The 26,302-nt window shown below is 33.8% G+C and overlaps 1 protein-coding gene and 1 non-coding gene across 2 annotated transcripts; one reads left to right on the forward strand and one right to left on the reverse strand.

Annotated features, from left to right (window-relative positions):
• Window positions 1–3,344: 3,344 nt before the first annotated feature.
• Window positions 3,345–3,452, reverse strand: LOC130956888 (small nucleolar RNA R71). Its single transcript, XR_009077224.1, has one exon. It is a non-coding gene; the product is annotated as a small nucleolar RNA R71 (small nucleolar RNA).
• A 10,731-nt stretch (window positions 3,453–14,183) lies between these two features.
• Window positions 14,184–15,207, forward strand: LOC130947197 (ethylene-responsive transcription factor ERF027-like). The gene has a single exon (XM_057875921.1). It carries the CDS (start codon window positions 14,379–14,381, stop codon window positions 14,988–14,990), a length of 612 nt encoding a protein of 203 aa, XP_057731904.1. The 5' UTR covers window positions 14,184–14,378; the 3' UTR covers window positions 14,991–15,207.
• Window positions 15,208–26,302: the final 11,095 nt, after the last annotated feature.

A 26,302-nucleotide genomic window follows, 5' to 3' on the forward strand; every position in this document is an offset into this window, starting at 1 on the left:
TCTTACGCAAGTTACCTTATTTATCAGAGTTGCGCTTTTAAATTTTGTGATTTTTTTTATCTATTCTTCAAGGCTCCTAGTATACTACCTTCCTTTGACTATTACACGTATTTATATTTTATTTATAGAGGTCGTACACCTCGCCACCTCTGTTTTACATCCTAGGTGTAAAGTTCTGTGTGGTAGGGTGTTACACATGTGTTGCTACATTTTCTTACGTGCATAACCGTCACATGCATGTAAAAGAGTCCAATTTGGATGAACTACTTTGTAATGCCCTATCGTCATTCACGAATGACAATTTCTCTCATTCAACCGATGGTTATGTTGATTCTTAAATGGATGGTTATTTCTTTTGATTTGGTTTACTCATGCACAGTTAACAATGGTTAGATGTTCAATTCATTAGGTCTGTAGATGGTTATCTGATGCCAGGGCATCTAGGCCAGTTCCACTGACCTTTTCTTTACTATTTTAAGGTAGTTTCATGCATTTTCTTAATGAATAAGGCAAGTTTTGGATGAAAATACACTTACACCTTGATTCAAGCAACTATTGTGAATTTTACATGATTTCATGAGGATTTTGCAAGGATTGAATGACAAATTGATGATACATAATCTCATGACTTGGGCTAGAGCTTTGATGCACTTTATTTACTTAATTTCAGGACAAAGGAAGCAAGGAAGAACCACGTTAGTAGCCACGTTAATCTAATTAACGTGACCACTAACGTGGAATGGGAATAAGCTTGCAACGTTAATGAGAAAGGTGGTCGACAATAACGCCTGCGAAGCCATCATAAACCCACGTTAATTGCCACGTTAATTACATTAACGTGGTAGTTAATGTGGAGATAAAGGGAGCTCCAGCGTTAGTGGTAAACGTGAACACCACTAACGCTACAAAGTGGCAATTGGCCACGTTAAGATTCACGTTAACTTAGTTAACGTGAACTCTAACGTGGAAGGGAAGACAATGCCAACGTTAGTGACACTCACCTTTGTCACTAACGTTGGAGATGGCATTCACTACCACGTTAGTGGCCATGTTAACCTAGTTAACGTGAACTCTAACATGGGGAGGAGGGGCATTTGGAGTGTTAGTGACAAAGGTAAGTGTCACTAACGCTCTCGAAGATAGGCATGCCCACGTTAAGAGTCACGTTAGTTATACTAACGTGAACTCTAACGTAGGGAAAGAGGGGCACAAGGCAACGTTATTGGAAAAAGGTGATTCCCAATAACGCATCCGAAGGATCATAAGGCAATGTTAGTGGTCACGTTAGTGCCACTAACGTTGAAGTTAACCTGGACTATATGAGGTTGGAACGTTAGTGAAAAAGGTGATTGCCACTAACGTTCTCAAACCCACATTCTCACTTAACGTTAACATCACTAACGCCCATGCCTAACTCAGACTTTTCTGTAAGCTGAGCCCACTAAAGATTGTAACTGCTTCAACTCAAGATCTCAGGCTCACATCCAAGACTTAAAGAACTCACTAGAAGATCAAGAAGAGTAGTATATATAGGATTAGTTGTGAACTATAGAGAAGCTGGAAACTTTGGAGAACTACCCTCTGTATATTTACTTTTCTGCATTTTCTAGCTAAGCATGTATTCTTTTCTGTCATTTCCCATTTCCAGAGCTATGAACAACTAAACCCCTTTCATTGGGTTAGGGAGCTCTGTTGTAATTTGATGGATCAATTATAGTTTTCATTCTTATTCTTCTTTTTTCTCTTTTGATTTACTAGAAAGCTTTCGATCTTAATTCAATTGGTTAGTTGTCTTGGAAAAGAAACTCTCCATAATTGGATCTCCTTTGAGCCTTGGAAAAGGGATGAGGAGATCATGCTAGAAATGCTTTCTCATGTTGGACCAAATTGGGGTCTGGGCGGATATAGTGACATGTAATCCTCAAAACACTTTGATTTGAAAATACATGTGGTATAATCAGTGACCACACTTCATCTCTTCCCATGAGCAATTAAATCAAGGAATCGGGCAATTGTTCAAGCTTAGAGAGATTGGGTTGCTAAGGAATCGGAATCCAATCACTTAAGATTGCCAAGGAGATCAATAGATGCTTTGATTGAGGAAGAGATGAAAATGAATTTGATCCGGAGAATACAACATCTCCTGAGCCCAATGAATTCCCCATTTCTGATCTTACCCATTCTCTTTACTTTCTGCTATTTATTTCCATGTTCATCTCCCCGATTACCCATTTAAGATTCTGCACTTTATTTCCTGCAATTTACTTTCTCGCTATTTAATTTCCTGCAACATCAACTACACTCTATTTAGCTCAACTAGCATATTCTTCCAACTAAAGTTGCTTGACCAATCAATCCCTGTGGGATTCAACCTCACTTTATTGTGAGTTTTTACTTGACAACAATTCGGTATACTTGCCGAAGGGAAATTTGTTGAGAGACAAGTTTTCGTGCATCAAGTTTATGGCGCCGTTGCTGGGGATTGATTTTGTATCAACAATGATTAAGTTGGAAGTCCACTAGATTGAGCATTTTTCTTTTGTTTGTTTATTTTCTCTAGTCATTTACCTTCAGTTTCTTTAAGTTCTTCCTCTTCCCCTCACCCCTTGTTATTCTTTTTTTTTTCCTTGATTGTTATTTACAATTCTGCTCACTAACCCACTAACTGTTTGATAATTTGCACCACTCACACTAACAATCACTCTAACAAGAATAATCACTTCATTATATCTCTTACTGTGTGCTCTGTTAGTTGTATGACAGGGAGAAGAGGCTGAGTTTCAACTTCCTTTAATTTAGAACCTGAGAGAACCCTCCATAGATCAAGGAGGGAAGCAAGAGGGAAAAGAGTTGTTGGTGCTGAGGAAGAGGAAGAATACTTTGAAACAAATATGGAGGAGAACTTGAAAAACAACCATGAAGGAAATGCTCACAACCATGCCAGAGAAGGCCCTGCAAATCATGCTGGACAAGAGAGGAGAGTTCTAGGCTCTTACATCAATTCAAATCCAGGAAACTGTGGAAGTAGCATCCAAAAGCCCACCATACATGCCAACAACTTTGAAATAAAACCCCAGCTCATTACCATTGTTCAGAACAACTGCTCATTTGGAGGAAGTTCCCAAGAAGACCTCAATCAACATCTAACCACCTTCCTGAGAATATGTGACACTGTGAAGTCTAATGGAGTCCATCCGGATGTCTATAGGCTATTTTTGTTCCCTTTTTCACTCAGGGACAAAGCATCTAAGTGGCTTGAATCCTTCCCAAAGGAGAGCTTAACAAATTGGGAAGACGTGGTGAACAAGTTTTTGGCAAGATTCTACCCTCCTCAAAGAATTAACAGGCTGAGAGCTGAGGTGCAAACCTTCAGGCAACAAGATGGTGAAACTCTCTATGAGGCATGGGAGAGGTTCAAGGACTTAACAAGAAGATGCCCACCAGACATGTTTAATAAATGGGTTCAACTTCACATTTTTTATGAAGGTCTTTCTTATGAGTTAAAGAAAGCTGTAGACCATTCATCAGGGGGCTCTCTAAACAAGAAGAAAACCATTAAAGAAGCCATAGATGTCATTGAAATGGTAGCTGAGAATGACTACTTCTATGCTTCTGAAAGAAGCAACACTCGAGGAGTAATAGAGCTGAACCACATGGATGCATTACTGGCTCAAAATAAGATGATCACCAAGAAGCTAGCAGATCTCACCAAGAAGGTGGAAGAAAACCAAGTTGCAGCAGTCATCACTTCATCACCAGCTCAAGAATGAGTGAATATAGGAGAAGAAGGTGACTGGGAATAAGCCAATTATGTTGGGAACTCACCCAGACAAATCCATGATCCATAGTCCAAAACTTACAATGCGGGATGGAGAAATCACCCTAACTTTGGGTGGAGAAATCAGCAAGACCAAGGCCAAGACCAGAGACGCAACAACCACAATCCCAACAACAATGCAACTCACCAACATCCCTCATATAGATCCTATTAACAACCACCTAATCTCAACCCACCATCACTAACTGAGGATAGACTTTCCAAGATTGAGGCTCTACTTGAAGACATATGTAAAGAAGTCCAAGACAACAAGGTATTTAAGGATGAAGTGCGAGCCAATATCAAAAACCAAGGGGAAGCCATCAAGAGACTAGAATCCCAAGTAGGGTATTTATCTCAACAGTTTCCCAAACCCACTGATAGATTTTCCAATAACACAGAAAAGAATCCAAGAGGAGAAACAAGGAAGGTCAAGTGGGAAGAATGCAAGATGATCACCACAAGTGATGAGAGGAGTGTGGAGGAAGTAGACACACAAACAGAACACCTCCAAGATAGTCCAAAAGAAAATCATGAAGAAAGAAACTATGCACCCCAACCTACACTCAGGGAAGAGCTAAAGAAAAGGGAGATCCTGAACCCATATGCACCCTTTCCCCAAAGGTTAAAGGGTGGTGTAGCAGGGAGAATGTATTCAAGGTTCCTTGACATGTTTGCATCTCTTGATGTAAATATACCATTCATTAAGGCCCTCCAGCAAATGCCCTCCTACATCAAGTATATAAAGGAGCTACTAGCCAAAAAGAGTTCATTGAAGGGGGGACAAACAATAAAGATTAACAGGGAGTGCAGTGCTCTCATTCAAACAGAGCCACCTATAAATAAGAAGGATCCAGGGTGTTTTCACATTCCCTATGCTATAGGAGAGACAATGATTGATAAAGGGCTCTGTGACCTGGGAGCAAGCATCAACTTAATGCCTCTGTCCCTCATGAGAAAGCTTCAAATCAATGAGCTAACACCCACAAACCTAATCATCAAACTGGCTGACAAAACTCAAAAACAGGCAATAGGAGTGGTTGAGAATGTGTTATTAAAGGTTGGGAACTACTTCCTCCCCACAGACTTTGTTATCCTGGAAATGGATGAGAATCCCATTCACCCCATCATTCTGGGAAGGCCATTCTTAGCCACAGCCAGGGCACTTATAGATGTGGAGCGAGGAGAGCTAGTATTGAGGATATACGATGAACAGCTCACGTTCAGTATTTTCAAACCCTCACAAGAAGCAGATCATGATAACAAAAAGTCAAAGGAAGAGCACAATAAAGGGTTGATAGAAGAGGCAAGCATGGGAGCACAAGTACCACACCTGAAAATCCCCATCGGTGACAACCAATGTGATCAGAAGGAGCAACACCCAAATGTAATCCAAAAGGAACCAGACCCACCAGAGTCATATGAGACAAGCAACAAAACTTTCCTTAAAGAGAAAACCACAAGTAGCAAAGTGACACTAAGGGACACAAGAAAAAAGGTCCCAAGGGGATGGAAAAATAAGAAGATCCCTACAGAAGATTTCTCTCCAGGAGATGAAGTGGTCTCTGCCTACTTCCCATCTATACCACCTCATCTCCCCACTATTCCATCTCAGCTACCTCTAGTGTACACCATTAACAAAATCTTATCCTTAGAACATGTGGAACTTCTTAACAAATCCAATGGAAACAGGTTCACTGTAAGGGGGGAAGACTTGAAGCACTACCAACCACCCTGACAAAGGCCAAACGTCAAGCTAATGACGCTAAAGAAGCACTTCATGGGAGGCAACCCATGTTCTATACCCTCTCTCTTGAATCTCTAATAGTAGTAATAAAGCAAAGTTCATGGATTCTAAATCAACTTCGACAAACAATATAATAATCCCTACATGCAACATATAGTACATGATAAGTTTGGTGTTCAAGGCACACCAAGAAGGGCTTGAACACACTTCATGATATGAGATTCTTTTCGAATCTTGTTGCACCATATGATCACAAACAAGTTTGGTGTTACCAACATTGCATGCATGGGAAATTGAGTGGTTCGATTGATTTGCATTCATGAAAAGGCATTAGTTATTTTAAAAACAAAAGAAAAAGATTTTAACAGTAGCTATCTCACACTTTAATTTCTCCCACCAAAAATTTAATTAACCTTTTTGCATTCCTTTTATCTTGTAAAGGAAATCAAGAAGGGTATTGGTGGTACTTGATAGGATAATCAAAGAAGGGAGATTCGGCCACCATACCAAGGAGACTACACACTTGTCTTCAAGGGGAGTATCTTTGGAAGTATTGTCATGCAACATTGGGAGTTGGATAGCCTTGGAGACCGAACCAAGACCCTCATAAAAGGGGTGATCCTTGTGCTCATCCAATGCCAAGCCCCAACCGTCCATCAATAAGCAACACCATCAATCCACACCCTTCAAACACCCACCATCTTTCTATATAAATGATCCCCATTCTAATTGTTATTCTCATTCATCCTCCTTTCTTCTCTCGAACACACACATTTCATCCTCCACCAAAAGTTCCATACACACCCTCCTAGCCACGTCTTGTGAGCCGCGACCATATCAACATTCACTCATGGCATCGTCTAGCTCTAAAAGGCGAAAAGGGAAGGAACCTATAGAGCAGCCTCCATTTGATGAAAAAAATTTAGGACCTTTTACCATGCACTACAATTTGGGTGGATGGCTGATAAAGAAGTCATATATGAGTTAGGCTTTCAAGTCATAAAAACTGAGTACCCTGAAATCACAGAGAAGGTGGAAAAACGTTGATGGGAGCTCCTCACCGATCCGATTACAAGGGTGAATACAACTCTGGTAAGAGAGTTTTATGCAAATGCGATTAGACATAATAAGGCAGATGAATCCTATACAAGTTTCGTGAGAGGGGTAATGGTGGATTTTAGTCCCATGAGCATCATGAAAGTGCTAAAGCTGCAAACCATACCCTTTGCAGAAGAGAGCTATCACTCAAGAATAGATAACAACCCCAACCACGACCAGATTATGAAAGACATCTGTGTGCAGAGAGCGTATTGGGACAGAGACCCCATGGGAAACCCAGATTCATAAAAAGAGGAGACCTCCTTCCTGAGGCTAAGGGGTGGTTCGAAATTGTAAGGAGATCCATCCTTCCAACCGGAAATAACTCAGAGGTAAACCTTAAGAGAGCAACAATGGTGCAATGTGGTGGACGAAATTGTGATCTATTGTCTTTGTACTTGTATGAAATTTAATAATTGGCTCTATTTGAATTCACAACTCCGTTCAACTAACCAGCAAGTGTACTGGGTCGTCCAAGTAATAAACCTTACGTGAGTAAGGGTCGATCCCACAGAGATTGTTGGTATGAAGCAAGCTATGGTCACCTTGTAAATCTCAGTTAGGCAGATTAAATTGGTTTATGGTTTCGAAAATTAATAATAAAATAGAAAATAAAAAGGGATAGAAATACTCATGTAAATCAAGAGTGGGAGTTTCAGATAAGTGCATGGAGATGCTGTGCTCCTCTTGAATCTCTACTTTCTCATTGCTTTCATCCAATTCTTCTTACTCCTTTCCATGGCAAGCTGTATGTAGGGCATCACTATCATCAATGGCTACTTTTAATCCTCTCGGGAAAATGGTCCTATGCGCTGTCACTGCACGGCTAATCGTCGGGAGGCATCACCCTTGGTTGATAGCTACATCCCATCCTCTCAGTGAAAATGGTCCAAATGCTCTGTCACAGCACGGCTAATCATCTGTCGGTTCTCAATCAGGTTGGAATAGAATCCATTAATTCTTTTGCGTCTGTCACTAACGCCCATCCTTCAGGAGTTTGAAGCTCGTCACAGTCATTCAATACCGGAATCCTACTCGGAATACCACAGACAAGGTTAGACTTTTCGGATTCCCAGAATCCTACTCGGAATACCACAGACAAGGTGAGACTTTCCGGATTCCCATGAATGCCGCCATCTATCTAGCTTATACCACGAAGATTCTGTTGGGGAATCTAAGAGATATGCGTCCGGCCTAAGGTAGAACGGAAGTGGTTGTCAATCACGTGCGTTCATAAGTGAGAATGATGATGAGTGTCACGGATCATCACATTCATCAAAGTGTTGTGCAACATATATCTTGGAATAAGAATAAGAGAGAATTGAATAAAAAGTAATAGTAATTGTATTGAAACTTGAGGTACAGCAGAGCTCCACACCCTTAATCTATGGTGTGTAGAAACTCCACCGTTGAAAATACATAAGTGAAAGGTTCAGGCATGGCCGAATGGCCAGCCCCCAAAACGTGATCACAGGATTCAAAATACAATCCAGGATGAGATTATGATAGTAAAAAGTTCTATTTATAATAAACTAGCTCCTAGGGTTTACATGAGTAAGTAATTGATGCATAAATCCACTTCCGGGGCCCACTTGGTGTATGCTTGGGCTGAGCTTGATCAATCCACGAGCTGAGGCTTTTCTTGGAGTTGAACTCCAAGTTATGACGTGTTTTGAGCGTTCAACTTCGGATCATGACGTTTTTCTGGCGTTTAACTCCAGACAGCAGCATGTACTTGGCGTTCAACGCCAAGTTACGTCGTCAATTTCTGAATGAAGTATGGACTATTATATATTGCTGGAAAGCTCTGGATGTTTACTTTCCAACGCCATTGAGAGCGCGCCAATTGGAGTTCTGTAGCTCCAGAAAATCCATTTCGAGTGCAGGGAGGTCAGAATCCAACAGCATCAGCAGTCCTTTTGTCAGCCTTTTTCAGAGTTTTGCTCAAGTCCCTCAATTTTAGCCAGAAATTACCTGAAATCATAGAAAAACACACAAACTCATAGTAAAGTCCAGAAATGTGAATTTAACATAAAAACTAATGAAAACATCCCTAAAAGTCGCTTGAACATACTAAAAACTACCTAAAAATAATGCCAAAAAGCGTATAAATTATCCGCTCATCACAATGCATAATGAAGGGAGGAGAAATCATGGTTCATGAACTCATAGCCCAAGGTATTCGGAAGATGGCTGAGAAGAGTGATTCTAGAGGAAGGTTAGGCTACCCCAGCACTATTCTCCGTCTATGCAATAAGGCTGGGGTGGTGTTCGAAGATGGAAATCCCGAATGGATCAAAGTTAGCCTTCCAATTACTTTTCGTCGGATGCATGCTACTGCACCTCCCCTACCTCAACGAAGACTAAGAAAGAGGCCAGCCCATCGAACTGAAGAAGGACAGCATCCACAGGAGCAAGCCCCAGCCACCTTAGACATGCACCAATTACAAGAGGCTATTGATACCTTGTCAAGGCAATGCATGGAAAATCAAGGGGCACAGAAGGAGCTTCAAATGGAAATAATAGACCGCCAAGAAGAATCACTCTCTAGATGGATGAATCAGCAAGAGGAATGGCAAAAACAATTGATGGAATAGCAATTGGAACAAGGAAGACAATGGAGTGAGTCCTTCCATAACCTGAACCAAAAGCAAGATCAACAACAAGAAGCCATCCAAAAGCTAATCAACATCTAAGCACATCAAGGTGCACACATTCATGAGATGCATAGGAAACAAAGAGAACAGGCAGATCTTTTCGATGAATACAGAGCATTTTCAGAAGGGGTTTACATGAGTGAAAGTGGATATCATGTAAACACCCAAGCCAGGCTTGGGTACTTAGTCGGACAACTACCTGTATTACATCCTGGGATCACAAAATATGAGGACGTAAAGGATGAATTAGCACGAGTGGAATGAGAAAGGACCGAAAAGAGTCATGAATCAGTAAGGAAGGCACTAGAAGATTGGAAAATAGCCAGAATGAATTAGATGAAAGGAAGCACAAGTGGACATAAAGAAGACAAGGAAGCAAAAGAACATGAGCATTCCAATAAGTGAAAGGTGGTGGAATTCCTTCTTAGTTCTATCTCTTTCAAAGCTTTAAATAAGGAAAATCATGTATGAAATAGAACATGCTTCCATAGTAGTTTAGGAACCTTCAATTATGGCTTTAAAATCTCATTGTTTAGGTCTATGTTTACCAGTCTAAATGTCCCTACTGCATTTCTCATCTTGCATATATGTATGCTTGTCCTTTAAACCAATCAAAAAGAAAATGTTATGAAAAGAACAAGAGTGGAGTTATCTTGTGATGTGAATTTTGAATGTTTGTGGTAAGGTGATCAATTAGCTGAGTTGGTTCACCAACAAGGTAGGAAGGCAACTATCTATCCTGAATCCTATGCTTGAAACACATCCTATGAGGCTAACCAAATAATGAGATCCCAATAAGAAAAGAGAAAGAGCAATAAAAGTTGAAAAGGAAAGAAAAACAATAAGAAATAATGCTAGGCACCAAGAGTTTGAATATTGAGGCGTGTGTCTGTGGTGTTCATGTGCAAAGGATATGCTTGGATGAATAAGCTCTTAGGGGTTCCTTATCACCTGGTAACTTGGGTTAACTAATCCAGGATTATCAGCTGAAAGTCCACTATCAAGAGTAACCTTTCTCACAGAGCACTTAGTAACCCAAAGAGGTGTTGGACACCAAGGTCTCAAGAAAGAAAAAATAACTAACCATGTGCCTGTGGTGTGTATGTATGGGGAAAAGAGACTTGAGGGAGTAAGTCCTTAGGGGTGTCTTAACACCTAGCACCTTGAACCAACTGGTTCGGGAGTGTTGACTGAAAGCTTATCATAAAGAGTCGCCCTCTTACAGAGCACTTAGCCTAAAAAGAAATGCAATAAATCCTGGAAGGGAAAGGAGGATCAATAATTAGGAAGTCTCAAGGGATGCAATCAAACAAGTGTCCAAGGGCATGATAAAGGCCTGAAACCTAGTAAAGGAATGAACCTAAGTTGCTATGCATGAAACCCCATAAACCAGAAATTTGACTTCTATTATAATTGTTTCGTTATCTTGTTCTTTCATTCATTCTTCCTATATTTCAGTACTTGCTTAGGGATAAGCAAGCTTTAAGTTTGGTGTTGTGATGCCAGGGCATCTAGGCCAGTTTCACTGACCTTTTTTTCACTGTTTTAGGGTAGTTTCATGCATTTTCTTAGTGAATAAGGCAAGTTTAGGATGAAAATACACTTACACCTTGATTCAAGCAACTATTGTGAATTTTACATGATTTCATGAGGATTTTGCAAGGATTGAATGACAAATTGATGATGCATAATCTCATGACTTGGGCTAGAGCTTTGATGCACTTTATTTGCTTGATTTCAGGACAAAGGAAGCAAGGAAGAACCACATTAGTAGCCACGTTAATCTAATTAACGTGACCACTAACATGGAATGGGAATGAGCTTGCAACGTTAATGAAAAAGGTGGTCGACAATAATGCCTGCGAAGCCATCATAAACCCACGTTAATTGCCACATTAATTACATTAACGTGGTAGTTAATGTGGAGATAAAGGGAGCTCCAGCGTTAGTGGTAAACGTGAACACCACTAACGCTACAAAGTGGCAATTGGCCACATTAAGAGTCATGTTAACTTAGTTAACGTGAACTCTAACATGGAAGGGAAGACAATGCCAACGTTAGTGACCTTTGTCACTAACGTTGGAGATGGCATTCACTACCACGTTAGTGGCCACGTTAACCTAGTTAATGTGAATTCTAACGTGGGGAGGAAGGGCATTTGGAGCGTTAGTGACAAAGGTAAGTGTTACTAATGCTCTCGAAGATAGGCATGCCCACATTAAGAGTCACGTTAGTTATACTAACGTGAACTCTAACGTAGGGAAAGAGGGGCACAAGGCAACGTTATTGGAAAAGGTGATTCCCAATAACGCTTGCGAAGGATCATAAGGCAACGTTAGTGATCACGTTAGTGCCACTAACTTTGAAGTTAACGTGGACTATATGAGGTTGGAACGTTAGTGAAAAAGGTGATTGTCACTAACATTCTCGAACCCACATTCTCGCTTAACGTTAACATCACTAACGCCCATGCCTAACTCACACTTTTCTACAAGCTGAGGCCACTAAAGATTATAACTGCTTCAACTCAAGATCTCAAGCCTACATCCAAGACTTGAAGAACTCACTAGAAGATCAAGAAGAGTAGTATATATAGGAGTGGTTGTGAACTATAGAGAAGCTGGGCACTTTGGAGAACTACCCTCTGTATATTTACTGTTCTGCATTTTCTAGCTAAGCTTGTATTCTTTTCTGCCATTTCCCATTTTCAGAGCTATGAACGACTAAACCCCTTTCATTGGGTTAGGGAGCTCTGTTGTAATTTGATGGATCAATTATAGTTTTCATTCTTCTTCTTCTTTCTTCTCTTTTGATTTACTAGAAAGCTTTCGATCTTAATTCAATTGGTTAGTTGTCTTGGAAAAGAAACTCTCCATAATTGGATCTCCTTTGAGCCTTGGAAAAGGGATGAGGAGATCATGCTAGAAATACTTTCTCATGTTGGACCAAATTGGGGTCTGGGCGGATATAGTGACATGTAATCCTCCCAACACTTTGATTTGAAAATACATGTGGTATAATCTGTGACCACACTTCATCTCTTCCTATGAGCAATTAAATCAAGGAATTGGGCAATTGTTCAAGTTTAGAGAGATTGGGTTACCAAGGAATTGGAATCCAATCACTTAAGATTGCCAATGAGATCAATAGATGCTTTGATTGAGGAAGAGATGAAAATGAATTTGATCCGGAGAATACAACATCTCCTGAGCCCAATAAATTCCCCATTTCTGATCTTACCCATTCTCTTTACTTTCTGCCATTTATTTTCATGTTCATCTCCCCGATTCTCCATTTAAGATTCTGCACTTTATTTCCTACAATTTACTTTCTCGCTATTTAATTTCCTGCAACATCAACTACACTATATTTAGCTCAACTAGCATATTCTTCCAACTAAAGTTGCTTGACCAATCAATCCCTGTGGGATTCGACCTCACTCTATTGTGAGTTTTTACTTGATGACAATTCGGTATACTTGCCGAAGAAAAATTTGTTGAGAGATAAGTTTTCGTGCATCATTATCCTAATGTTACCAAGTATTTGGATAGTTATTGTAATACATATGCGGATGGTTATTGTAATACTTAGGGTTTAGGAAATAATTTGAAAGTAGAGTATTTTTTATCTTATTTGACTAATCCTAAAATTTATTATTTTCATTGTTCACAAAGTTATTGTCTATCTAATAAAATTGAAATCCTAAATAATTACACCGAACTTGAATTCTGTGTCAAGTTCAAAAAGTAGAATATAATCCATAATGGTAAAAGTGTGTATAAAAAAAAACAAAAAAAAAAAGAATTGTGTGTGTTGTGCAAGACAAGAAAAAAAAATCTCTTTTTTAAACTTATTAAGATTTAACTGTTCCATCTATTAAGAATTTTAGATAGTTATAAATCAATCAAACCGCTCCTAATGTGAGCAATTCTTCAGGTCAGATGAATATCACACTGCAAGATTAAGGATAACGATATCCGATCCAGATGTTTTATATGTATACTATAAAACAAGAATAATATGAAATTGAGGACTTTATGAACATCAAAAGTATCTATCTATATTATAGCTAAGTGTGGCTATCCAGCGTCAAATATGCGTATCAATTACCAGTGTATACAATTAAGAAATCTGCCTCGCCAATGTAGTAGTAACATAAAAACTAATATTTTTATTCAACTATATATATAGCATGGATACTAATTAAAAATTTAATCATTTTTATAAAATAGTAAAAATTATTTTATATTTAAATTTATAATGAAATCTTATAAATAATATAACGAAATTAAATTTATATTTATAATCAAACGTTATAAATATGATTAAATTAAACTAAAACAAATAAACATAAAAAATACATAGTGGTGATTAATTCTTTGTTGAATTCAATATTTACAAAAATAATTAATTATATTGCTATGAAAAAATTAAATTTTTTCATTAAAAAGTTAGCTAATATTAACAATTATTTACTCTCTTGAAAAATATAAAGCACGTAAAAATAATATAAATATATTGTGCTTAATTTTTAATTTCATATATTATTTTTGCATTTTATTTCCTAATTAACAAAAAAAAAAGAGTACTAAGAAAGTCATTGTTATAGTTTGTCATTGTCATTCTCCCACAATTACTTCTCACTAAGTCTCTTATCTCCATTCATTTGATCTCCAAGATTTCATTCAATTCAATAGCAATTATACATTGGAACCCAACTAAGCGCCACCATTCTTCACATACCAACAAACTAAAGTCTCTTTTACTCAGTTAATCCGCGACATCCCCACGGTTTCACTTCCAATACATAAATTATTATATCCCTAGTTGAATTCATATCATATATATAATCATCTTCTTTAGTTCGTTACTGCCTCTTAAATCCACAATCCTTTTCTACCTACCACTCTCATATTATATAATTAAATGTAGTTGCATTGACCCTCTTTATTACTAGTCTCACAAAAATTTCATTCATATTCCTACAAACACCAACCTATATCTATTTGAAAAGGCCAAATATTCAATTAGGTCAACATTTCCTTGAGCTTAATTATAATGGCTGCTTCTGCTTCTTCTTCTTTGTCTTCATCTTCTAAGAAGGATTCAGTGTACCGCGGAATCCGGTGCCGAGGAGGGAAATGGGTATCCGAGATCCGAGAGCCGAGAAAGACGACCCGAATATGGCTCGGCACCTTTCTGAAGCCGGAGATGGCTGCGGCAGCCTATGACGTGGCAGCACTGGCACTCAAGGGTGCAAAAGCGCCCTTGAACTTCCCTGCCATGGTAGGGAAGTATCCAATGCCAGCGTCTAGTTCCGCAGCTGACATCCGCAGCGCTGCCACCGCCGCGGCGCAGCTGATTATGGCTGAACTTGCATCACCAACCAACAATAATGCAGTTCAGCCTAATATTGATAATGAAAAGAATAATAATAATAATAATAATAATGATGATAATGACAACAATAACACTAATAATGATAGTGCTGCTCCTTTGTGTGATGATGGACCGGTTGAGTTTTTGGACGAAGAAGCAATTTTCTCCTTGCCGAGTTTGCTGGTCGATATGGCAGAGGGAATGCTGCTTTCTCCACCCAGAATGAGTCCGTCGTCGCCCGACTCGCCGGAAAATTATTCCGGCGGAGGAGACAGTTTGTGGAACTACTAATAAATCTTATTATTATTAATCCCTTTTATCTTCTATATATTGAAAGTCTTCTTTTTTTTTTCGATATAAGTATGAATGCAATGATACAGTCATCAGCTCTATCCATTCCCTCTCCTCTAGCTAGCATTTGAATCTATCCAATCCCTAATAAATACAAGCAAATTAAGAAATTTGGATTGGTATCATAATATTCTGATCACATTTTAGTAGGACTAAGTCTAATAAGATATATTTTTGTGGTTAAGTTATTTACCTTGAGCACCAGCTATAAGGGTTTCAAAGCAAGGATAATATAGGGTGGCCTTGATTCTCGAAAATTATGTAACTTGCTGTATTTCATTTTATGATATTTATGAGTATTCGTCCTGCCTTGTTTATGAATAGTTTGTTGTGTATCTATAATTTATCATACTCTTCCTTATCTAAATTTACAAGAGAATAATGCTATATGACAAAAAAATTTATTATTTTTTGTTTTTATCCGTAATATTTAAAAATATAATAAATTTTAAACACTATAAAATTTTAAATTTTAAATCTTAAATTTTAGTAATATAAAATAAAATAAAAATTTAAAAATTAATTAATATTAATAAAAAAAATATTGATTTCTTAATATTTTTCCTTACGGTTACTTCACACACCACAATTAGTTGGGTGTTTGTCATAATCTGCTAGTTAAAAAAATTAACAAATAATAAAGGAATACTTAAAAGGAATTAATCAAGGTATTTTTTTGGAAAAATGTAAAAGTAAAATTTTTAACTTTGAATTATCTAAAAAATAAAAATCTAAAATTACTTAATTTTACTTTTAATTACTTTGTGTCTATAATTTCGTAAAATTTTTAATTAGGTCCTTATACTTTTTTTTAATTGAATTTTTGCACCAAATTTTTTTTAATTGAGTTTTTATATTTTTTTCTTTTTATTTAAATTTCTATATCAATTTTTTTAATTGAATTTCTATACAGTTAAGTCAATTACTATTAAAAAAGATCTAACTAAAAAAATAATACAAAAATTCAATTAAAAAAATATATAAAAATTTAATTAAAAATTTTATAAAATTATAAAAATTAACAAAATAATTAAACCTAAATTTATTGCAAGTAGGCAAGTAGTAAAAGGAGGGGGACAGAAAGTATGTGTCATTCAGTAAGGAGGAATCAGTTGAAATGCATAACAATGAAGACTCTCGGATATTTGTGTGTGTGATGTGCTTTTAAGGGAATTACACATATGTCTTTAGCCGAATGCAGCAAGGGAATGCCGACTAAACACAATAATATATAATAACATAATGATAATAATGTTGCTTTACATAAATACAGTATATAATCATCTTTTTATTTTTTTTTTCTTTATTCCTTTCCCTTTCAAGAAAGTCGTCATTTATTTCTCCAAAGGTGTAAAAGTTGCTTATGAATGATTGTTGTTGTTATGCGGAATTTAAGAAACATTATTAAGGCAAAACCTCCTAGTGATCCAGCCATATTTTAAAAAAGCATAAACGTCTCTAAATTAACTAATACGGTAATACCAAATCCACCATCCGTACCATTCCTCCTATAGCTGATTTGATCGATATATTGGGAGTATTTAAATCTGTAGAGTAGTCTTTTAGATTTATCATTTTTATTATTTTAATTTTTTAAATTTAAAATTATTTATACTAATTTTTGAGATTTAATTTTACGTACTATATTAGTTTTTAAATTTATTTTAGTACTAAATCGAACTTAATGCTGAATTAACTCAGACTTGTTGTACTAGATACATAATTAAACAGTATTATTTTATTTTATCACTTAAATAAAATAAAAAACAAAAAAAGTGTATATGATGTACAAATCATTATATCTTCCTCCATTCTTCAAAATAACCTTGATTTTATCTTGTTTAAGAGTTAAAACGAAAAGACATTATTTAACTATGTATCTAATGTTGCAAGTAAGAGCTAATTCAGCATTCTATTCATTAACTCAATGTTAGAAAGAGTCTAAGAACTAATATGGTGTCTGAAGCTCAGAAATCAGTATAATAAATTTTGAATATGAGTGACTAAAATAGTAAAAATTGTGAATTTTAGAGACCTATAGAATATAACTAGACTATTATGGCAAATGCTAATGTTTTGTTTTCCAAAGTATTTCTCAATCTAATGCACCAAAAATTAATTTACCATAAATTAAAATTTCATTTAAAAATATGTAGGTAGTGAGTGAACTGTTGTATACATAAATTGAAATTTTAATATTTAATATTTATTTAAATAAGTGAGTAAATTAATAAGGTTAAATAAAATGGACAAATACTAATATATTTAAAAAAATGAGAAGTACACATTCTTTAAAATTAATCTTTTATTAAAGATAAAAAAAATAAAAAAACAAAATATAAAATATCTTTAAATTCTAAATCTAAACTCTAAACTCTAAAATAAAATAATTTGGTGCACAAACATTCTGTATTAATGTAGGTTGTAAAAAATGGTCGTACTCAATGAGTATATTATATGCCGTCTAACCTAATAATTAAATTAGTGAATATTTTTATGACTTGAACATGTAATTTTGGAGTCACACAGAGATAACTTAGTCGATACTGTAAGACTCCTCTTCAATTTAAATCCTAAATTCTAAAAGCTAAATTTAAACCATTGATATAAAATATAAAAAAAAAAGTTTAAAAATTGTTTAATTAAAAAGAAGCGAAATAATTCTTATTTACTAAAGACCGTCTAAAAATTTGTCTACACTTAGTCATAATTCAATTAACTCAAATGGGAGGTATATTCCATTATCATAAAGTTTCTCTTTTAATGTAGACTAACATCTTGTTGACACTTTCTGTACAATCGTATTTTTATTAAATATTTTTTAAATAAAACAATAAATAAAAAAATTGTATTTTGATGTATAGAAAATTCATAAGAAATGTAACTATAGATATATTACAAAAATGTTTGGCGAACCTATAATTTGGTGTTTCTCATTGTTGAATATATTATCGAATATACTATTATCAAAAGTATTTTATACTTTAATATAACCATTTTAAAAGTCATGGAAAAATAATGGAATTGATGAACAGTAGTACAGGACACTTAAATAGTGACCTGAAACTAATAATAACATTTTACATGTAAAAGTTCACTTGAAATATCGAAGAAACTGTAAATACCTACGTACTTAAAGCAAAAAATAATCGTAATAATAATTTATCTCAAAAGCTACAAGAAATACTAAAAAAATATTGTCGCCTGCATTCAATGTTAACAATTTTGAACTTCATAAATGAAGAATTTATTGAAAAGTTTCTCATAAATTGTGACGGGGAATGTAACTATAATCCCCTAGCTTGTTATTCACATGTGGCGTTCAACATTAATCCTGTGATCTAAATGATGATATGCAATCCCGAAAAGTATGATTACTTAATTAAAATAGGTGGTCGACTATAGCATGTATGGTTCTTGTTCAAAATCATCAATTCAACGTTTCCTGACACAGAAGTATAGTCCACAGTCCACTCACTGAACCAGCTATATATAAAGATATATAAGCATATACACATCAAAATCAAAGTAAAAACTTTGTAGAAGAAAAGATGGCAAATAGAGAAAACGAGAGATCACCAACCGAGAGGAGAGAACTGATAGTTGCTAGGAAAGGAGGGAAGAAGAGAGATGAAAGGGATATGGGGTCCGGGGAAAAAGATGTCGGCCATTTATGTCGCCATTTTAGTCAAAATCTCTTTTTGGTGTCTTTCAAAGTTTTCAGCACACATTTCTGCATACCATATCCATCAAAATGATTTGCTCACACAGACAAAAATCTCATCAGCTTACATGTTCCCTTGTTACCCCCTTCCCTTTTGATCTTTGCTTGTATTGATAATAAAAAATGTCATTCATATTAATGTTAGTTATTAATAAATATGGTATCAATTTAGATTTCTACCAATATGGTTTTCTATCAATATAATTTTTATTAATTATTAAACAAAGAGATAATAATTTTAGTTTATTAATATTAATTTAGATTTTTTAGATATCTCATTTAATAAGAATAAAAATATATTGATACTATATATTATTCATAAAATAATGTTATATTAAAAAAAATTTAAAAATTAACAGAATTTATTATTTTTTACTAATATTTTAGATATTATTAGTTTACTTTCTTTAATCTAGCAACTCAATATCATATTTTTAACTTATATTTTTAAATATTATTAACTAAATAAATATAAAAAATAATAAATTCTACTAACTTTTTAGTATTTTTTTAATATTCAAATAACATTATTATACTTGACAAAGAAACGATTCAAAATCACCTTCCACTTTTTTTTCCATGACCAACTTTACAAGCATATTGAATCATTTCATCAATCTTTTCTTCCTAAATCCAATAACTGCTGACTTAGAAATATTCTATCATTATACACTTGACCTAGTATTAAAGAGAAAACTCAAGCTAAATCTAAATGATGAATTCACTTATATTTATATTATGCGTTTAACTAATTAATATCTATTTTTATGACACAAAAATTATCATAAATAAAATTTTTAACTTTCATAATTATAATATAAATATATTAAAAATTTGAATTTTATAAAATAATATATTAAAGATTAAATATTGATTGTATTAGATATTTATTATTTGATTATTTTTTAATTTATTTATCATCTATAAAGAAGTGTACCTTATATCATATTTCTCATATCTTATGCCTACAAAACCTTTCCTTTAGTCCTGTCTTGATTTATATCATTAATTAGATATGATGTATTGTATGATGTAAATGTCAGCATACTTATTCTCTGTCATAGGAATCGTGCATGTCTTTGTTGCTCTAAACTGACCTTATTTTTTTTTCTTTATGGGATCAACATGGTGAAATAACTGTAGCCAACTTCTTATAGTTATACAATGAATTAATAATCAAATTCGTTTTTAAAAGATTATTCATTTTTTAAATTAGTCATCAAATTTTTTTTAATTATAGTAATTCTTAAAAGATAAAACATAAGTCAAATTAATTTTTTCATTAATTAGATGATAATAACTAATGATATATCACATTAAGTGTCATGTAATATGATAATGTGCCACGTGTCATAATATAATTGGTTAACTTGTCACATCAGTAATACTTACTATGTCACGTATCACTTAAGGTGTAAAAAAATTATTTATAATCAAAATAATCCCTAAAAATTTAGACATAAGTCATTTTCATATTTAAAATTTTAAAAATTAATTAAATTAGTCCTTATATAATTTTTTTTATTTTTTCTTTATAATATTAAATTTAAAGTATTTTTGATAGTACTAATTTTAATATTATTCCTTAATAAATAAAATTTTCTTAACATAAAATAATGAAAATAATTTAAATTATTATAAAATTATTTTTTCATTTATATTTCAAATTTTATATTTTTAAATTATAATTTTTTTATTTAAACAAATTTATCAAAATTATTGTTGATTATATATTTAAAAATTTAATATATAATATTTATTTTAAAATTTAACTCTTTTAAATTTTTTAAAATTATAATTTTTATTATTATATAATATATATGGTAAAACTCAATAATTGAAAAATCGATTTGTGAGATTACTTGTTAAATTTTAATATTTTAATATATTTTTTTAAATTAACTATTATATTTATAGAGTGAGATATAAAAGATTAAAACATTTAAAATAACTATTATATTTATTTAGTGAAATCTAAAATATAGTAGTTATTTTAATTGTTCTAATCTTTTATATCTCACTAAATAAATATAGTAGTTATTTTAAAATATTAAAAAATTAGAGTTTTAATATTTTAAATTTTATTAAATAAATATAGTAGTTATTTTAAATATTTTAATCATTTATATTTTACTAAATAAATATAGTAGTTATTTTAAAATATTAAAAAACTAGAATTTTAATATTTTAAATTTTATTAAATAAATATAGTAGTTATTTTAAATATTTTAATTTTTTATATCTCACTAAATAAATATAGTAGTTATTTTAAAAAAACTATAAACTTAAAATATTAAATTTTTAAATATATAATCAACAATAATTTGATAAACTCGTTTAAATAAAAAATGTCACTATAAAAAATTATAATTTGAAATATAAAATCTAAAATACAAATGACAAAATAACTTTATAATAATTTAATTATTTTTATTATTTTATGTAAAAAAAATATTTATTAAGGTCTAAAAAATAATATTAAAATTAGTACTATAAAAAATACTTTAAATTTAATATTATGAAGAAAAAATAAAAAAATTATATAAAGACTAATTTGATTAATTTTTAAAATTTTAAGGATGAAAATGATTTACATCTAAACTTTTAGGGATTATTTTGATTATAAATAACTTTTTTACACGTTAAGTGACACGTGGCATGCTAGGTGTTAAATTATTTAGTCACTTATTTTCTTAAGTAAATATATTAAATTATTTAGTCACTTAGCCTTAAACAGTGTACGTGATATTTGAAACCAAAAGCTATATATGGAACATAGCAATTAATTTGGAGTTGCCCTTTGCAATTGCTACAATCTTGAATGTACGCGGTGCTTTTTTGGTTGAAATGGTTGGGAGTATCCTAGAGTCCTGGGCAGAACTTATAGTCTCACATGTATGTAATTCTTTATCTTTATTTAAACTTGTGTTTTCTATGTGGATTAGTCAATGAATTATATTTTAATTTTGGTTATAACAAATTTACCAAAACAGAATGATATGTGCTTTGACTCTTTTTTATTTTAATTTGTTATTTGGTTGAAACAGGCGCCCCTTTATCTTTTAAGATGATGACTAGAAAAGGTAGTTTCACGAAAAAATCGAAAGTAGGATCAGGATGTCAGCAACCACAAACGGCTCCGTCTCCGGCCTCTGTTACCCACCGCGATGACTCTGAAATTTTTCCGGACAGTGGTGATAGTGTCCCTCCAACTTCACGCCCGTTTCTTCTGCCGCGCAGTGTTCCAAGACCTGCTTCACAAACGAGCACAACTACCATTCAGAACTCGGAGCCAAGCCGAGTAAACTCTACGGATAATGCTAATGATGTAGATTCTATTGATCAAGAAGCTGATGACTCGTTTGTTGATTCTATAGCTCAGAATCGCAAAGGACGCAAGCCAACAGTGTTTTGGGAAGTCAGGATAATCGGTAATTTAGCTATTAAATTTTATGTGTCCAACATGATTTACACTGGTGATTATTCTTATTCTCGCATGCTGTCTACTACGGATACACATAAGCTATTATGTTTGGCTTTTAGATTCCGATGGCACAATCAAGTCGGCAAGACTAAGCGTGAGGGAGGCTATGGAATGACCTAACGGTAGAAAGATCGTGCTCAGGTTCAACAAGGCAAAGCAAGCAATTGGAAACGAGGCTGGACTGTTGAGTAGCGTGCTTGGTCTGGTAGGATCTGATTTTGGAAAATTTCTTATCTGTGAGGAAAGTTGGCGTAAGATTATCACTAAGGACAAAGTTTATAATGAGTGTGTCAAGGTAAAAGTTTATGTCCCCTTTGAAATAAATCTGCTTTATTTTTACAATTTTTGAAAAATTGTTGTTATCTGTATAGCAAATTTTTCACATTGATGAAAATAGCGAAGGAACTATCAAGAAGAATATTTTGAAAAATATGGGAAAATCTTGGAAGGAGACAAGGCTGAGGTTGTATAATACTTATTTCGAGCCAACATTCACGACTGAACAAAATATTGAGAACCGTCCGCCGGGAATCGATCGAGAGCATTGGAGATGGTTCCTTGACTATCGTGCCAAACCTGAAACGAAGGTAATATAGTATATCATTGGTACACAATAATATAAATTATTGTTGCATTGAGTCTTTTTAAATCATCTTATAATCTCCTTTTGTCTCTACTGGACCAATAAGAAAAGTGCAAAAAAAATGTGAAGAATCGATCAAAACAACTATATACCCACACTGGCGGGTCGAAAAGTTTTGCACGGCAGATCGAAGAAGAGGTACTTTACAATTTTTGTTCATTCTTTGAACTATTTTCGTGACTTGAGGTTGCCTTGATTGTGTGAAAAACGGTAATGGCATAAAATTTGTTGATACAGTCATAAGAACAAGGGAGAATAGTCGATAGAGGGGAGCTATGGATCACAGTGCACAAAAAAAAGGACGGCTCCTATATGAATGATGAAGCTAGAGCAATCGGTGTAAGTACTACTACTTATAATTGATCGATAAAGTTATGACCTCAAATAGGGTAGTAGTTTACTTTTCTATGTTATTTTGATTTTTTACTTGTTTGATGAATGGTTTACTCCCCTATGTCAAAATAGGACCAAGAGACTTTTACAATTTCAATTTCAGCCTACATTAATTATCAATGCAAATTTACCTATTATGTTTCTAGACTTTTTGAACTTCGATATAATTTGAAAACAGCTGGGGTATGTAGAATTTGAATGATTGAGCTTCATTTATCCCTTACAGCTAGTTATAGTGGTTGAAATCCTATATTGTTATCGTTTGGTGTGTTCTTGACATGAGATGGACCCATCAACATAAATAATTGTATTTGCTAATTTGTGTCTGTAGGAAAGAATTGAGGAGATTGAGCAACAGGATGAGTCATCTAGGGTGTTGTCTCAAAATGATTCTATTGCTCAGGTCTTCAGAAAAGAGAAACCAGGTAGAGTACGTGGTGTGAGTTTTGGACCGACTCCTAGTCAACTCTTCGGTCCAAATTCACATGGGCCTAGAAACGGAGTCCAACTAGAGGAGACTCAGAGGAAGCTGCTTGAACTGCAAACAGCGCTGGAAGGCGAGAAGTTGAAGAGGAATGTGATGAAAGATGAGGCAGCAGCAGATAAGAAAAAGATGAAGGCGATGGAGAGTGCTCTGATTTATCTGTTTCAACGGCAGGGTGAGGAGCTGCCACCAGACATCGCTTCAGGGATGAATTTCGTGGAAGAATATGGTAAAAAATAGAATATTAGGATTGGAGATATTTTGCATTGAAGCAAACATTTTATTGAATTAGACTGAGCAACTCTTTGAAAGAGATTTCTTTTTGTTAGTATTTTAATGGATATATATATTTTCTGTTTTGCTTATATTTCAATTTTTTTTTGTTACAAGTTTAGATTCTAAGATTGAAAATATTTAATCTTAAATTAAAAAATAAATAAAAAGAATTATTAAAAATAATTCAAAAATATTTTAAACCAATTATGCGTATTTTTTTAAAAAACCCAAATTTTTATTTTTTTTAAATTTCTCGTAAATTAGCGGTGGTTTTAAACCGCCTCTGTTTTGGTTCAAGGATTTAAAAACTCATATATGTTGTGGCGGTTTGCAACCGTCGGTATCTCTCACAGAAACTATATTAACGTTTAGCGGCAGTTTGAAACCGCCGCTAAACGTGGGGCCAGTTGGACATATTGATAAAGATTGCGGCGGTTTAGAAACCGCCGGTAAATATGTGGCAAATCGTGTCAGTGGAATTTGGCGGCGGTTTTCTGTTGTTGTGCCGCAAAATTTTGATTTAGCGGCAGTTATGCCAGCGGTTGCTGGATACCGCCGCCAAATCCAATCCCGGCGTCCATATCCATGGCGGTCCGTTGAACCGCCGGCATTTGATTTTGCGGCAGTTTAAAACCGCCGCTAATTCATAACAAAACCGCCGCCCATTCCCGCCTCCCTTGTAGTGGTGGTATTTAACGTGATACGTCATCATGCAATTATCATCTAACTAATGGAAGGACTAATTTGACTTATATTTTATCTTTTAAGGACTAATATAACTAAAAAATCTTTTGAAAACTAATTTAAAAAATGAGTGATCTTTTAAGAATAAATTTGCCTATTAACTCGTTATACAATTGTACTATCTAGAAAATTCTAAAATTACAGGTTATGAATGAGAGTTAGTTAAGGATAATGTTAAGTACGTTAATTAAGAGAATAAATATAATAAATCTTAATTCATCTAATGCGATTTATATCTACTTTTTCTAAGTAAAATTATTTAATGAAGAAGGATTTATTAAGGAAATGAAAATCAATCATCAACAATATTAGACCTTTTTGAAAATGAAGGAAATTCAAACACACGGAATTATATTTTACTATGAGAAAATCTTAACAAATAAATAAAGCAGCTTGAACTTACACCGAATCATGAATTTCCATAACAACAGAACTATTTGATTCAATCATAAACTATCTAAGTGATGATTGTAACATCAATTTGGAACTATAAATCAAATAAAATTAATCTCATTTTATAAAATGATGTTTGAAAGGCACATCTGTCAAAAAAAAAAAGAAAAAAAAAAGAAAAAATATTAAAAGACGATACTTTTCAACCAATAAAAAGTGAATAATTGATCATTAAAAAGAAATATTCAAAATTAAAAACAATAAAAACATCCAAATTAAAACTCAACTAAAAAAAAGTTTAAAAGTAAAACAAAGAAAAAACAAATTTAGAATTTAGAATTTAAGTTGATAATTTAAAATTTAAAATTTAAAATTTACGGTTTAGAATATAAAATTTATATTTTTTTATAGAATTTAAGATTTGTAATTTAGGTAGCCAAAAATAGTGGTCGGTAATAGTAGTTAGTTATAATGATAATTAGCTAGTGATCATAAATAAAATTATGATGTTGGAAAAAAATAAAGAGAAAATAAGATAATAATAATAGAACATTTTTTTTTAAAATGGTTTTTATTTTTGTTTTATTAGATTTGTTTTTTGATAAATCCAATAATTATTAGCCGAATGATATTAGTTTTCCAGCATTTTTGAAAACCGAAAAAAGGAGGGAATAAATAGTATCTACAAAGTACAAAGTTTTTTGACACAGTTTTAAAATCTGAAAGTCCATTCCACTTTACACAAAGGGAATAATGTGAATTTTGAACAAAAATGGGGCCGGTTCACAAATAAATAAAGTAGCGGTTGGAGATGAATTGTGGAAAAAAAATGGGAGGGAGGAGACGAGAATGGGGTTATTAAATGAAAGGTTCAAACTCCATTAATAGGTAGGTGAAAGCTGTGTTGGGGTCAGTGTGAAGCTTCGTTTGGTCGACCTGTGCGGAGACGGCGGTCCACGACGGAGGAGAACGCGGGATTGAACGGTGCGGAAGCACAGATTGAGATCTGGCTGTCTCGAGGTTCACAATAAGGGAAGAAAATGGATCACACAGGGCAACAAGATTCACAGGTACGCTTTGTCGGTGTCACTGAAATTTTTACCGTCCGATA

This window comes from Arachis stenosperma, chromosome 1 (genome assembly GCF_014773155.1).
Source record: "Arachis stenosperma cultivar V10309 chromosome 1, arast.V10309.gnm1.PFL2, whole genome shotgun sequence".
In the NCBI taxonomy this organism is placed as follows: domain Eukaryota; kingdom Viridiplantae; phylum Streptophyta; class Magnoliopsida; order Fabales; family Fabaceae; genus Arachis; species Arachis stenosperma.